This window comes from Otolemur garnettii, unplaced genomic scaffold, assembly GCF_000181295.1.
Source record: "Otolemur garnettii isolate 467f Iridium unplaced genomic scaffold, OtoGar3 scaffold00155, whole genome shotgun sequence".
NCBI classification, from domain to species: Eukaryota; Metazoa; Chordata; class Mammalia; order Primates; family Galagidae; genus Otolemur; species Otolemur garnettii.
Window position 1 is genome coordinate 2,604,840 of NW_003852550.1, and position 13,715 is coordinate 2,618,554.

The 13,715-nt window shown below is 35.1% G+C and overlaps 1 protein-coding gene across 2 annotated transcripts in view; it reads left to right on the plus strand.

The window, feature by feature from the left end:
• Positions 1-13,715, plus strand: part of COL4A5 (collagen type IV alpha 5 chain) — a 285,432-nt gene that overhangs the window by 194,717 nt on the left and 77,000 nt on the right. For both annotated transcript variants that reach the window (XM_003799734.3, XM_003799735.3), the window contains exons 31-36: positions 776-943; positions 2,079-2,168; positions 2,653-2,802; positions 4,328-4,426; positions 6,480-6,569; positions 7,132-7,271. In XM_003799734.3, coding sequence (XP_003799782.1) covers positions 776-943; positions 2,079-2,168; positions 2,653-2,802; positions 4,328-4,426; positions 6,480-6,569; positions 7,132-7,271 — 737 coding nt within the window. The remainder of the gene's footprint in view (positions 1-775; positions 944-2,078; positions 2,169-2,652; positions 2,803-4,327; positions 4,427-6,479; positions 6,570-7,131; positions 7,272-13,715) is intronic.

Sequence of the window (13,715 nt, forward strand, 5' to 3'; positions counted from 1 at the left end):
CCCATAAACATAATGTTTTTAACCACTTTCTTCTTGGAGTTGTTCAGTCTTACAGAAATAACAAAGGGTTGAATATTTTTGTAGTATCATTTTCCCCCCTTCTAAAATCCTGGTTGGAATAATGAGGAACAAAGTTAATAACAAAAACAGTAATTCATTATTAAAACAACATGTAAAACAAAGCCAAAATAAAGTCAAAGTTAAATTAAATTTCTGACATTCAGTAATTAATAATTTTTAGGGATCATAGGTTTACTAATAATTTATAATACGGTAGAACAATGCAAGCTCAATTGTGGTCAGTGGACGAGTGTCAAATCATAAACTGTTATTACTCTGCAATGGAATTAGGGCAAAAATTGAGAATAGGCATTTAGAGACTTTTATAGCAATTTAATAGTGTAATTATATTTGTTCAATTCAATATCATAACCCAAAAAAGCAGGCTTTTATTTTGTATGTCTTTGATTTTTTATTTCACCTTTAGTAATTTTTGTTACATTTTATTTTTAAAAAATTAGTCCATGGTTGAATTAGGAATTAAGAAAAGATTAATCCTTTACCAGAAATAATGAGAAGCACTGCCTTGCAGAAATATGCTCGAAAACCCTAAGGCTTGAATTTTCAGTCATTTTATGTACACGATGCCAAAAGTAGCTTTAACTCCCTCTTAGGTTTGGTGAACACAGGATTCTATCACTTGTTTCCTAGAAAAATAACCAGATACATCTTTTAAAGCTGTGCCATTTATTAATATTGATATTATATTAACTAGGTTTACATGGACTACCAGGAGAGAAAGGGAATCCAGGGCCTCCTGGGTTTGATGTTCCAGGACCCCCTGGTGAGAGAGGCAGTCCAGGGATCCCTGGATCACCTGGTCCAATAGGACCTCCAGGATCACCAGGACTCCCAGGAAAGGATGGTGCCTCTGGATTTCCAGGTAATTTGTTTAAAGATTTTCTTGATTTGGACTAATAAAATTAAAACTAACATAACTCTAGTGGATCATTCTGATGTTGCACTTTTTTGGTTTGACACTATCCCTTAAGGAATAGTGTATAAATGTTTCTGATTGTAGGAAACTTACTTCACTCTTTGTACTACACTTTCTCTGTGGAGTTCTAGTAATATATTACTGTGTAACAAACAACTCCAAAATTTAATGATTTAAATTAACCTTTTTTTTTGTTTGTTTTTTGCTCACAGTTTTGTGGGTCAGAAATGAAGGGATGACTTGACTGGGTCATTTATTTCTAACCCATATGACCCCAAGTGGAATGGTTAGGGCTTGAATCACATAACATCTTATCATTCATGGTGTCTCTTAAAATGGCTTGGTCTCCTCACATGATATTAGTATCAGGGGAGTTGCTCTCTTTCCATGGCAGCCAGCTTTCAGTAGAGAGAATCTCAAAAGCCAAAGATGAGTGTTCTACCTGGAACCCCAGGTAGAATCAGCAAGACTCTTTTTTTTTTTTTTTTTTTTTTGAGACAGTCTCATCTTGTCACCCTTGGTACAGTGCTATGGCATCATAGCTCATTGCAACCTCAAACTCTTGGACTTAAATGGTTCTCTTGCCTCAGCCTCCCAAGGACTACAGGTGCCTGCCACAATGCTTGGCTATTTTTGTTGCGGTTGTCATTGCTGTGTACCTCGCCCAGTCTGGGTTTGAACCCGCCAGCCGTAGTGTATGTGGCTGGCGTCCTAACCACTGTACTATGGGCGCCGAGCCTAGCAAGACTTCTTAAGATCTAGCTTTGAGAGTCACACAGAATCATTTTTCAGTGATGAGGCACAGATTCAGCCCAAATTTCAGGAAAGGGGGCTATATATAGGTGTGTATACTGGGAAATATGGTTCACTGGGGGGTCTATCTTTGGAGGTTAGCTACCTGAATGAGTCTCTTTCATGGGTATCAGCAATAGTGGACACTAAGGTCACAACAGGTGAAAAGAGGTAAAACTTAACAGTGCCTTTTCCCTAACCCTTAGTAGTTTTCCACTTAGCATCTTAAAACTTTTTATGTTTCCGAAGTCAAAGAAAGGCAAAATTTACTTCTTGATATTCTTCAAAGGTGCTAAAGGTGAAATGGGTATGATGGGACCTCCAGGCCCACCAGGACCTTTGGGCATTCCTGGCAGGAGTGGTGTTCCTGGTCTTAAAGGTAATGTTCAGAGTTTGCTGCCAGATGCATGTGAGAAAGAAAATTAACCATTGCTTTCTATCAGTAGAGAATGTTTTCTTTTTGGTTTGACTGCTTTAAAATGAGCAGTGCTTAGCTGCATTTTATTTCTATGTGACATGGCATTTAAATAGTTCTTGTTTTCAATTTGGTAACATGCTTATCTTGGATACCATAAAATATAGTAAATACTTAGCTCAAAATAAGAAAATATAGAGGTTATGCTTTTTTTTTTTGCAGTCAGTCTTATCATTTTTAAAGAATTCCAGAAGAAAGAGGGATTATCAATTTGAGTATAAAATTATGTATGCACCCAAGTAATTCATAGACAATAACTAAATAGTGTAAATGTTTTAGGTGGCCAATGCCCTACCCAATTATGAAACATATGAATAATCTTTATGTGCACTAATCCTGGATGGATAAAACTGATCTCCTATGTCTTTCATACATACGTTGATTTTAGGTGACAGTGGCTTACAGGGTCAGCCAGGATTTCCTGGTCCTGCAGGAGAAAAAGGTAGTAAAGGAGAGCCTGGCCTTCCAGGCCCTCCAGGACCAATGGATCCAGGTTTAGTGGGCTCAAAAGGAGAGAAGGGAGAACCTGGTTTACCAGGTGAGTAGATGCATTTATTTATGAATACTTTCTGGTATATCTGAAGTTTAATTGTTAAATAACATGGAAAGCGACTTGCAATACTGAATTCACTAACAAAAAGCACTTAGATGCATCAAATTTTCTTAATGAATGTTATTTTTCACTTGATTCACACTGTTTCATCCATCAACTTTTTTATTTGTATAAATGTAAGGGATAAAAGTGCAAGTCTGTTACAAGGATATATTGCACAGTGGTGAAATCTGGACTTTGAGTATATCCATCACCTGAGTAATGTATACTGTACCCATTAAGTACTTTTTCATCATCCACCTCCCTTACACCCCCTAAACCTCTGAGTCTCCAATGTCTGCTGATCAACTTCTGAATATTTTATTTTAGTTTACTTGTCATGAAGTATGAGGTTTTAAAATAGCTTTAGGCAGTCACCTTCAAGCATTCCAGAAGGTAGTGTAGGATGTGGTAGAGATAGATAGGAAGGCTTAAAGACTTGGAAATTTCAGTGTTTAGGAAATTTGCAGGTCCTTTTTAATTTTTTTTCCCCTTGAAATCAGATGGGAATGCATAGCATGTTTTTGCACTGAAGTATATTTGTATCCATGTAATACTTGACTTTTAAATGCAGTTGACTGTTATTCAACCTTCACAGAATAAAGTTGTATTAGACTATGAACAGGCAAGCTCAGTCCTGGGGGAAGCAATTGAAAGTAGGTAGGATTAACTGTGTTATTATAGTTATTTTATTAGAAGCAAATAAGGTGTAAAATATATGTTAATAACAAGACATCATAAAATATGGGTAGACATGAATCATTGTATTATATAAACACTTATAACACAACATGTATAGAATAGTCTTTTAAATAATATAAAACTTTAAAACTGTATATTTGCAGCTTATAATAAATTCTGTGGCTCTTTTTGTGTCTCAAACATTAATGTTAGTCTGTGTGTGCACATTAGTGTATGTGTGTATACACAAATGTTATAAGTTTCTCTATGAGCAGGATTCAGTAGGATTTTTTCCTTAAAAAGGGATTTAAGATATTGCAGTTTTGTGCATAGTCACAAAATAGGGAGAGCCTCCTAATTTTTTTTTATGATTGCTAAAATGAGATGTCTAACTTGGCTTACCCCTCAGAAATCTTTTTCTGCCAACTGTGCTTTCTGTGTAATAGGGACAATAAACTGTATTTGACCTCTATTATAGTTATTAAATATAGTCAGAATCTAAGAGATAGCCTAGAGATTATTTGTCCTAATTTATTTGTTCTACATTGTTAGAAACTGAGGCCCAAAGAGGAAATTGAGTTGATTATTGAGTGCTCTGAATTTCTTGTTGTTAAGTAAATAAAAAGTGAAAGACTTTAATATGAGTCCAGTGCTAATGGTTCTTACTATATTAGAACATCGCTCGTTCTTCTGGTTCACTTATAGTTTAAGACCTGAGTAGCTTGCTTTGCCAAATTTATTTAATGGATTAATGATACCAGACTAACTTATCTCTTCTCATCCTTGTTAGGTATTCCTGGAGTTCCGGGGCCAAAAGGTGACCAGGGTTTGCCTGGAGACCCAGGGCAGCCTGGACTGAGTGGACAGCCTGGCTTACCAGGCCCATCAGGTAAGTGTGATAGGCCATTTTGTAGCAATTGGACGGCTTACCCTGAATCTTGCAAAAGTACAGTAGAACCTTCCTAGCTGATCACCTCTTTACATTGCCCACCTCCTTAAGTTGACCTAATTTTCTTTTTTTTTTTTGAGACAGAGCCTCAAGCTGTCCCCCTGGGTAGAGTGCTGTGGCATCATAGCTCACAGCAACCTACAACTCCTGGGCTCAAGCGAGTCTCCTGCCTCAGCCTCCCAAGTAGCTGGGACCACAGGCGCCCGCCACAATGCCTGGCTATTTTTTTTACAGCCGTCGTTGTTGTTTCGCGAGCCCAGGCTGGATTTGAACCTGCCACCTTAGGTGTATGTGGCTGGTGCCTTAGCTACTTGAGCCACAGAAGCCAAGCCAGTGGACCTAATTTTTATAGACCAGACACACAACATATATATGTGTCAGTACAGTAGGTTTAGTTCCTTAAGTTAACCACCTCTGTATGTTGACCTGTTTGTCACAGTTCCTTTGGAGTCAACTTACAGAGGTTCTACTGTAATTATGTATTTATCATGTTTGATGATGCTTTTGATCTGGTAATGATAATACTACATATACTTGGAAAGCTACTGATATAGGGAGCTTACTTTTGGCAAAGTTGTTTTCATTTCAACAGAGCAGTTTTATAGTATATTTTGACTTGTTCATTTAGTTTCTTTTTTATGGCATCAGGATATACACAGAATCAGAAGTATTATCCAAGTAAAATTCTATGTTTTTTCATATATACTGTAACATATACAAATAAGACAATTATCTGGTAAGAACTCAAAAAATTCACCTTTTCCAGTTTTTTTTCCTTCAGATTAGTCAATGATTAAATCATGTAAAGCCAATGACTATTGATTCTATTTTTAAGAATTTCTAGCAATGAAAATTTTTACAATCTCCTTTGGTACTTGATTACAGCATTAATCATCCTACAGTCAACATGGTTTTTTTCTTATTCCTAATAAAATTATTTTTACTTATTTTTCATTTTCTTTTTTCCATTTTCTCTTAGTTTGACCTCTGAGAAAATAAAGAGCAACTGATCTTCATTGTTATATAATCCTTTAATTCAGTTATTCACTGGAGAGACTCCACATCACACTGTCTTAATATATTTGGAAAGAGAGATTCTTTTTTTTATGTTGCTTATCTTTATTTAATCATTGACAATGTATGCATATATCAAAACATCATAAATACATACAGTTTGGAAAGAGAGATTCTATTCCTCTCTCTCTCTTACATCTGCATTCTCTTTTCCAAGGTGGAAGTCAGCGTGAAAGAAAAAATTTTAAAAATGTTTAAAAGACATTTTAAACATGTGAGGGACGGGCGGTGTCTGTGGCTCAAAGGAGCCTATATACAGGCTCAAACCCAACCCTGGGCAAGAACTGCAAAAAAAAAAAAAAAGACAACACATTGGTCATTGGAAAATATCTAGGCAAAATCACAGAGCTCAAGCACCTACATGCTAGGGAAAATGTGCAAACAAAGCTACTATGCCGATTGGGGTTGAGGTCTAGTACCTCTCCATCAATTCTTATCTCTTCCTAGCCTAATGTACTAGGGTTATTTCATGACAGCTTACCACTTTTTCTCCTCCTAATCTCACGTAATCAAACTCTATAGTAGAAAATAATTTCTGAATCTTTTAAAAACAAGCCTATTGGATTTATCTGTGAAAATATAGTAAGAGTAGTTATATACATATAGTAAATAGGGCTTCAGGTAATTGGAATTGTTTTAGGACAAGAAACAAGGTGTCCTGGTAAAATTGTATCATTTGTTAGAAAAATGGGGGTCTTTTGGAGACCTCTATTACTATGGTTATATTGTAATATGTTCCTGAAGAGATTTCTTAGATACCTCTTGCTTGTTTTATGCTCAGTACATCTGTGGACCTTAATAATATGTTAAGATTCAATCATCCAATGCCATACTTGCATTTAAATACTACACATTCCAAGAAACCAGACAACCCCAGTATTGTTGACTTTTCTTCATTTTAACAATTTAACTTTTCTAGGTCCTGAGGGTAACCCTGGTCTCCCTGGGCAGCCAGGACTTACAGGACCTCCTGGACTTAAAGGACACATAGGTGATATGGGTTTTCCAGGTGAGTAATGAAAATATCTCAAATATTTAGTCCCATTAATAGAAGGTTGCTCGCTATCTTTTTATCAGAAAAGAGTCTGATAGACTCCGACTAAGTCAATATCTAAAGAAATCAGTGGGAATGGGAATTAAGGGACAGAGCTTTATAAACTTTAAAAGTTATAATTTACCATCATATTTTTTTCTCCAGCTACAACCCTTTTATTTAAACATCTGTAAAAAATAGGCGTTTTTTATAATATTGGTTGTGAAGCTTATTCTTATATAACTCAAAATTTGCAGAGCTTTTTATGTTTTGGCTTGGTCACATGCACCTTATTTATTTATTTTTTTTTTATGGAGACAGAGTCTCACTTTGTTGCCCTCGGTAGAGTGCCATGGTATCACAGCTCACAGCAACCTCAGACTCCTGGGCTCAAGTGATTCTCTTGCCTCAGCCTCCCAAGTAGCTGGGACTATAGGCACCTGCCACATCGCCCAGCTGTTTTAAAGTCATATACATCTTAGATATGCCATGAGTGAAGAATTTTTTGTAAAATATGACATATTACACATTTTAACAGGTCCTCAGGGTGTGGAAGGACCCCCTGGACCTCCTGGAGTTCCTGGACAAGCTGGCTCCCCAGGATTACCTGGACAGAAAGGAGACAAAGGTGATCCCGGTGTTTCTGGCATTGGTCTTCCAGGTCCTCCTGGCCCAAAGGTAACCTTACTGTAGGCATATGCCTGACCAGATGTGACTTTTTCTGAACACTCTGCTGGTTTCTCTTTTTCATTAAACACACTGATGTGGTATATGATGTGTTATATTCTGGGTAAGAGATGTGTTCTTACTCTTTTCTCATAGATTATAAGAAGATACATTTTCAGGTTTGCACAAAGTCCAAATAAAAGGGAAGAACCTTTCTGGTTTCTTTATTTTTCCTTTATCTTAATCTCTGATTATGTTTTAATAAACCAAAGGCATAGTTTTGCCTGGTTTTGGTGTTCCTTTTTTAGTGATGAAGTTGTTGTTCTTTGTCCTAATATTATTCACTTATTTGAATAGAGTTAGAAAGTAATGTAACAGACACTTGATGAAAGTATAGTAGTATTCTTAACTGTATATCTGAGGTAGTTCTCTGAATATGCTTTACATTTGCTGTTACTCTCCTAGTCAGTGTGAAAAATTTGGTAGTATTTCTCAACTGATCAAATTTAGAACTTGTTTTAAACTCATTGGACTCAACAGGAATTTACTGACAACTGCTTAGTTCCATGTCAAATATAGTAACTCCCTAGAGCATGCAGTCAAACTGCATACCTAAAGAGTAATACAAAAGGAATTATGGTACTCAACTTGCATAAAATTAGTGAAAATTTCCACTGAAATAAGAATATACTGAATTATATTTTAAAATAATTTCCTTTTCATAGTATACAAAAGACTTTAGTTTATCTAGTTGACCAGCTTATTGTAAAAGATAATCAAGAGAAGTTTCTGCTTATTATTCTCAGTTTAACAATGGAAAGTTTAGTGAATTGAATCTTAATTTTTCTGCTATATTTATTTTACCAGTAATACATAAACACATGCTTAAAACAATAATAACAGAGACATGCAAAGAGTAAAAGTGAAAATCTCCTTCATGTCCCACCCTCTTTTTTCATTCCCTTCCCCATGGAATCTCACTGTCAATAGTTGGGATATAAATTTGAATCTTTTGTTCAATACATTTACATATAGTCATGTAGAATTTTGAGTTTTTCATGCAGTGTATATATGTAGAGTCATTGTATACATGCTATTCTGTACTTTGCTTTATTACTTATATCATTTTCTTTCTTTCTTCAATATATCTTAGATAATTTTCTTTTTCATTATATGTTATAACTGTGGACACATGTATAAGTTTCTATACTGTGTAGATTCCTTAAAGTGAAATTGCTGAGTCAAAGGCTAACTACATTTAAATTCTTTTCTTTTTTAAGTTTTTATACTAGTAACATATGAACTTGATTTTAAAATGCAATCAGTAAGAAAAGATGTAAACCGAGAAGCCTTACTTCTGTATGTTCATAAACTCCAAATTTCCAGTTATTCTTTTCCAGAGTAAACATTTACCTATTTCTCATCTATTCTTCCAGGGAAGGCTTCTGAATGCATACATTTATATGCATTTGCACACGATGTCCCATTAATTTTAAGACTCATTTTTACATTCAAAATATCTGATATTGGAGTGCATCTTTCAATGAAAAGTGTATTACAATTAAAATTAGAAGTATTTTTCCTTTAACTATTAGTACATGAAATAAATGAGGCTGCCTCTTCCAAATGTAGGTGTCTTCTTATATTTTTGTTTACACATATGAAATCATACTATACATTTGCTTTGTATCTAGCTATCATCACTTGGTATATCTTGCACACTCTTTTTATCAGCCTATCAATATATGCCTCATTATTTTTCATAATAATATGGTATTTTTTGTGTGGGTTTACCATAAACAATCTATTATGAATGCTGACGTTATGTCTATAGTTTTATGATCGATCACATACATATGTTGCACTGAAGATTCTTTTCTGTATCTTACATACATATATTAAAAGTCTTTGGTAACTATCACCATGAAATAAATTCTGAACAGAGTTGCTGAAATCCAGCATTGCTCTATGCCTTGTTAATACTGATAGTTACTGCCAATTTTTTCTATTAAATAACTCTCCTCCTTTATACTCTCATGATTAGTAGAAGACATTTTTTATTTTATCCTCATTTTGCAAATATTGGGTGTTATCAATTTATCGAATTTTACCAATCTAATGGGTAAAAAGTAGTGTATCATTATTGTTTATGTTTGAATTTTCCTGATTACAAGTGAACTTATATGTTTTCATCTCTTCTGTAAATTGCCTGTATTTTGCCTCATTTTTAAAGGAGATTTGGTTATATATTTTCTACTAATTTGTAAAAGTAGTGAAGACGCATCCACTGTCTGTTACAAATGTTACAAATAATTTTCTTCCAATCCATTATTTAGCTTATCATGTTGTTTACTGTGTACGTCATCCTATAGATATTTAAAGTTTTTAACAGGTGAATTTTGTATTCATTTATCCATTAAAAAAATACATTGAGTGCATATGAAGGGCCAGGTACTGTTTAAGTGCTAGAGTATGCATCAGACAAACTTACTGCATACATGGAGTTTATATCTAGCCAAAGAGACATACAATAAACAAAATAAGTAAGTCTATAATGTGTTTCAACAAGGTAATAAATCTTATGACAAAAATTAAAGTGAGGTTTGGGGATAGGAATTTCTGAGTCTGGTTACATTTTGAACCAAGATAGTATATGAAAGTCTCTCTGATAATAATTGAATAGTGACCTCACTGTAGTAAAGGAATGAGTCACGCAAAGATCCTGAGGTGGTGCATATATGAAATGTTTGAGGAACATAACTGTGGCCAGCGTGGACTAACTAGAATGAACGAGGTGAAACTAAGTAGGAGATGAGATCATGTTGGTAATGGGGGACAGATTATCCAGAGCAGATGTGGGGAAACTTTTCATGTTGAAAGTCATTAATTTAGCTATAATCAAATAAGGACACATCAAGAAACTTCAATTAGATACCCCTTAAATGTACATTGCTTTGTAAAAATCTATGTACTTAATAATTTAAAAAATGAAAATTATTAGTTAATTTTAATGATAGCTAACCTTTTAATGACTTTGTTGTATCTGTTTTTTTTTTTGTTGGAAAGTATTTGAATATTTGGTTGAATTGTGGAGCTCCACCATTTCAGTTGATCTTCTAGATGGGTATCAGTCATTTGTAACTTTAAGAGCATTTTGATTTGGGTTAGGTGGGAGAATGTAGATTCACAGCAGTAAGTGGTTAAAAAGCAAAACAGCATTTTGGGGGCACGTTGCCAAAGGCATGGCTATTCTACTGCATTTTTCCATTTTTCAACTGGCTCTTTCTTACCATCAAACATGACATTAAAATGACATCCACTAAAAGTTCAATCAATTCCATCTGTAGTTCTTTAGGTGCATGGTGATATCGACTAATTGAGGCTGAAATGCTAATTTGAGTGATGTCATCATTCTCAAAGTCATTGTATTTTCCAATTAATAGATATATAATAGCTGTGTATTCTTCCTATGATTTGCATATATCACCTGCCTGCTTATCAGTGACCTTTGTTAACTGTAGAAAATGTTCATCCAGAATTTCCTCTTGAAGAACTATTTTGAGAAAAAGGAGCTTTTTCAAAATGCTTGTATTTTTTGCCACATATCGTATTGTTGAATACATTAAATTGAAGGCTAATCATGCTGCCAGTTATGGTTCTCCTTGAAAGAGGCAATTGTTTGTACTTTTAAATGTTATTGCGGTCTAAGCATCCTCCAACTTTGCCAATGCATTATTTCACAATTACTACATCACTGAATGACTTTCCTTTTTCCCTGAGTATATAGGTTGTTTCAGTGGCATTATTTCCATATCTTATTGCTGCTTGAAACAATTGTTCTTGCTTTTGCTTTTCACATTTTAATTTCGGTAATACAACCTTTCACGTCTCTACCTTCAATTTAAAATATTTGTGGTACTTCAGAGTGTTATAATGCTGATGAACATTGAATTTCTTTAATGTTGATATTGCAGTATCACAAAGCAAGCAACCATCTGATCTTTAGCAGAAACAAGATATTATGGCAATTCTTAGTCCTCATTAAAAAATCTGTTTGCTGGCTGGGCATAGTGGCTTATGCCTGTGATCCTAGCACTCTGGGAGGCCAAGGTGGTGAATACTTTGAACTCACAAATTCAAGACCAGCCTGAGCAAGAGCAAGACCCCATCTCTACTAAAACGTTAGAAAAATTAGCCAGGGTTTGTGGTGGGTACCTGTAGTCCCAGCAACTCAGGAGGCTGAGGTAGGAGGATCACTTGAACTCTGGAGTTTGAGATTGCTGTGAGTTAGGCAGATGCCACTGCACTCTATCTAGCCTGGCGACAGAGCAAGACACTCTCTGTCTCAAAAAAAAAAAAAAAATCTGGGGATGCGCCTGTGGTTCAAAGGGTAGGGTGCCAGCCCCATATGCTTGAGGTGGCGGGTTCAAACCCAGCCCCAGCCAAAAACTGCAAAAATTTTTAAAAAAATCTGTTTTCTTCCTTTATCATTCTCTTGGTCCTCTTTGACCTCATGAGCTGTTAATCAGACAGAATTAAAAATTAATACTGGCGAACTGTGTAACTATTCACATACTTCACTTCAAACAGAATCACAGTGCATTGTTGTCAAAAGCTGATTAACAGACAGGCATATTCAACACCCATAAACTCTTGCCAACCAGCCTCATATAGTAGTGGCGCCAGTCAGGTGTGTGAAGTTAGAATTAAATCATGAGTGTAGCAGCTGTCCATTTAGCCCTTATTGCTTATTAATGTTCTAATTATTCCAGGCAATCTGGGAGGATTATTTCATTGAAACTTTATTCTTTGGTATTTTTAATACTTTATTTTAAAAACATAAAATTATTTTTGTTTTTCTGGGAAGATACTTAATAAGGGAATTGTGGGATCAAATGCAACGTCAACTTTTAGTTCTTTAAGATTCTCCATACTTCTTTCCATAGAGGATATATTAGTTTGCAGTCCCACCAGCAGTGTAGAAGTGTTCCATTCTCTCCACATCCACACCAGCATCCGCAGATTTGGAACCTTTATTATATGCACTATTCTCACTGGGGTTAGGTGATATCTCAGAGTGGTTTTGATTTGCATTTCTCTGATGATTAGGTACAATGAGCATTTTTTATGTGTTTGTTGGCCATTCATCTGTCTTCTTCAGAGAAGTTTCTGTTCAAGTCTCTTGCCCACTCATATATGGGATTGCTTGCTCTTTTCTTTTTGATTAATTTGTGTTCTCTGTAGATTCTAGTTATCAGCCATTTGTCAGATTTGTAATATGCAAAAATCTTCTCCCATTCTGAAGGCTATCTGTATATATCTAGAAAAACAAAAAACATTTTACCACAAGGACATTTGCACTAGAATGTTTATTGCAGTTCAATTCACAATCACCAAGTCATGGAAGCAACCCAAATACCCATCAACCCAGGAATAGATAAACAAACTATTGTATATGTATACCATGGAGTACCATTCAGAGATGGTGCCATGAGAAAAGATGGAGACTTTATTTCTTTAATGTTTACTTGGATGGAATTGAAACACATTCTTCTTAGTAAAGTATCTCTAGAATGGAAAAAAAAAAAACAATATCCAGTGTACTCAATACTAATATGAAACCAATTATAGGCAAGTACACGTCCACACGAATAATGAAACACAAATATATTCTAGCAAGGGGGAGGGGAAGCAGAGAGAGGAGAAGGAACAGGAGAAAGGGCCATTGGAGGGAGGAGGGAGGATGATTGGCAGGATCTCACCTAATGTGTACACTGTGGGGGTGTTAAGTATGTCCCCTGGGTGAAGGGTTCAACTATAAGTTGAATTTTACCTTAGAATTGAAAACAATGTAACCTAAAAATTTGTACCCTCATATTAATTTGAAATTTAGAAAGTAAAAAGGAAAAAGAAAACTAAATATATCTTTTATTATGGAGTAAAAATAAAATTCAACAATTATACAAAACATTTTTAAAAACATAGCCTTTACCAGTTTTAGCTATAAAATGAAATAAGATATGAAGATTTTAAAAATAGATAAGTTTTTTAATGTAAATTAATCTGTCTAATCATTTAAATAATTTGATTAAATATAAATACTAAGCTGGGTGTGGTGGCTCATTCCTGTAATCCCAGGACTCTGGGAGGCTGAGATGGGTGGATTGCCTGAGCTCAGGAGTTTCAGACCAGCCTGAGCTAGAGCGAAACCTCATCCCTAAAAAATAGCTGAGTGTTGTGGCAGGTACCTGTAGTCCCAAGTACATGGGAGGTTAACACAAGAGGATTGCTAGAGCCCAAGAGTTTGAGGTTGCTGTGAGCTATGACACCACATACTCTATTGAAGGTGACAAAGTGAGACTCTGTCTCAAAAAAAATAAATAAGGAAATATAACTATCACATTAAAAAAAAAAGATGAACAAAATATGTTAATAAAAATGAAAGATGTTTTCTGT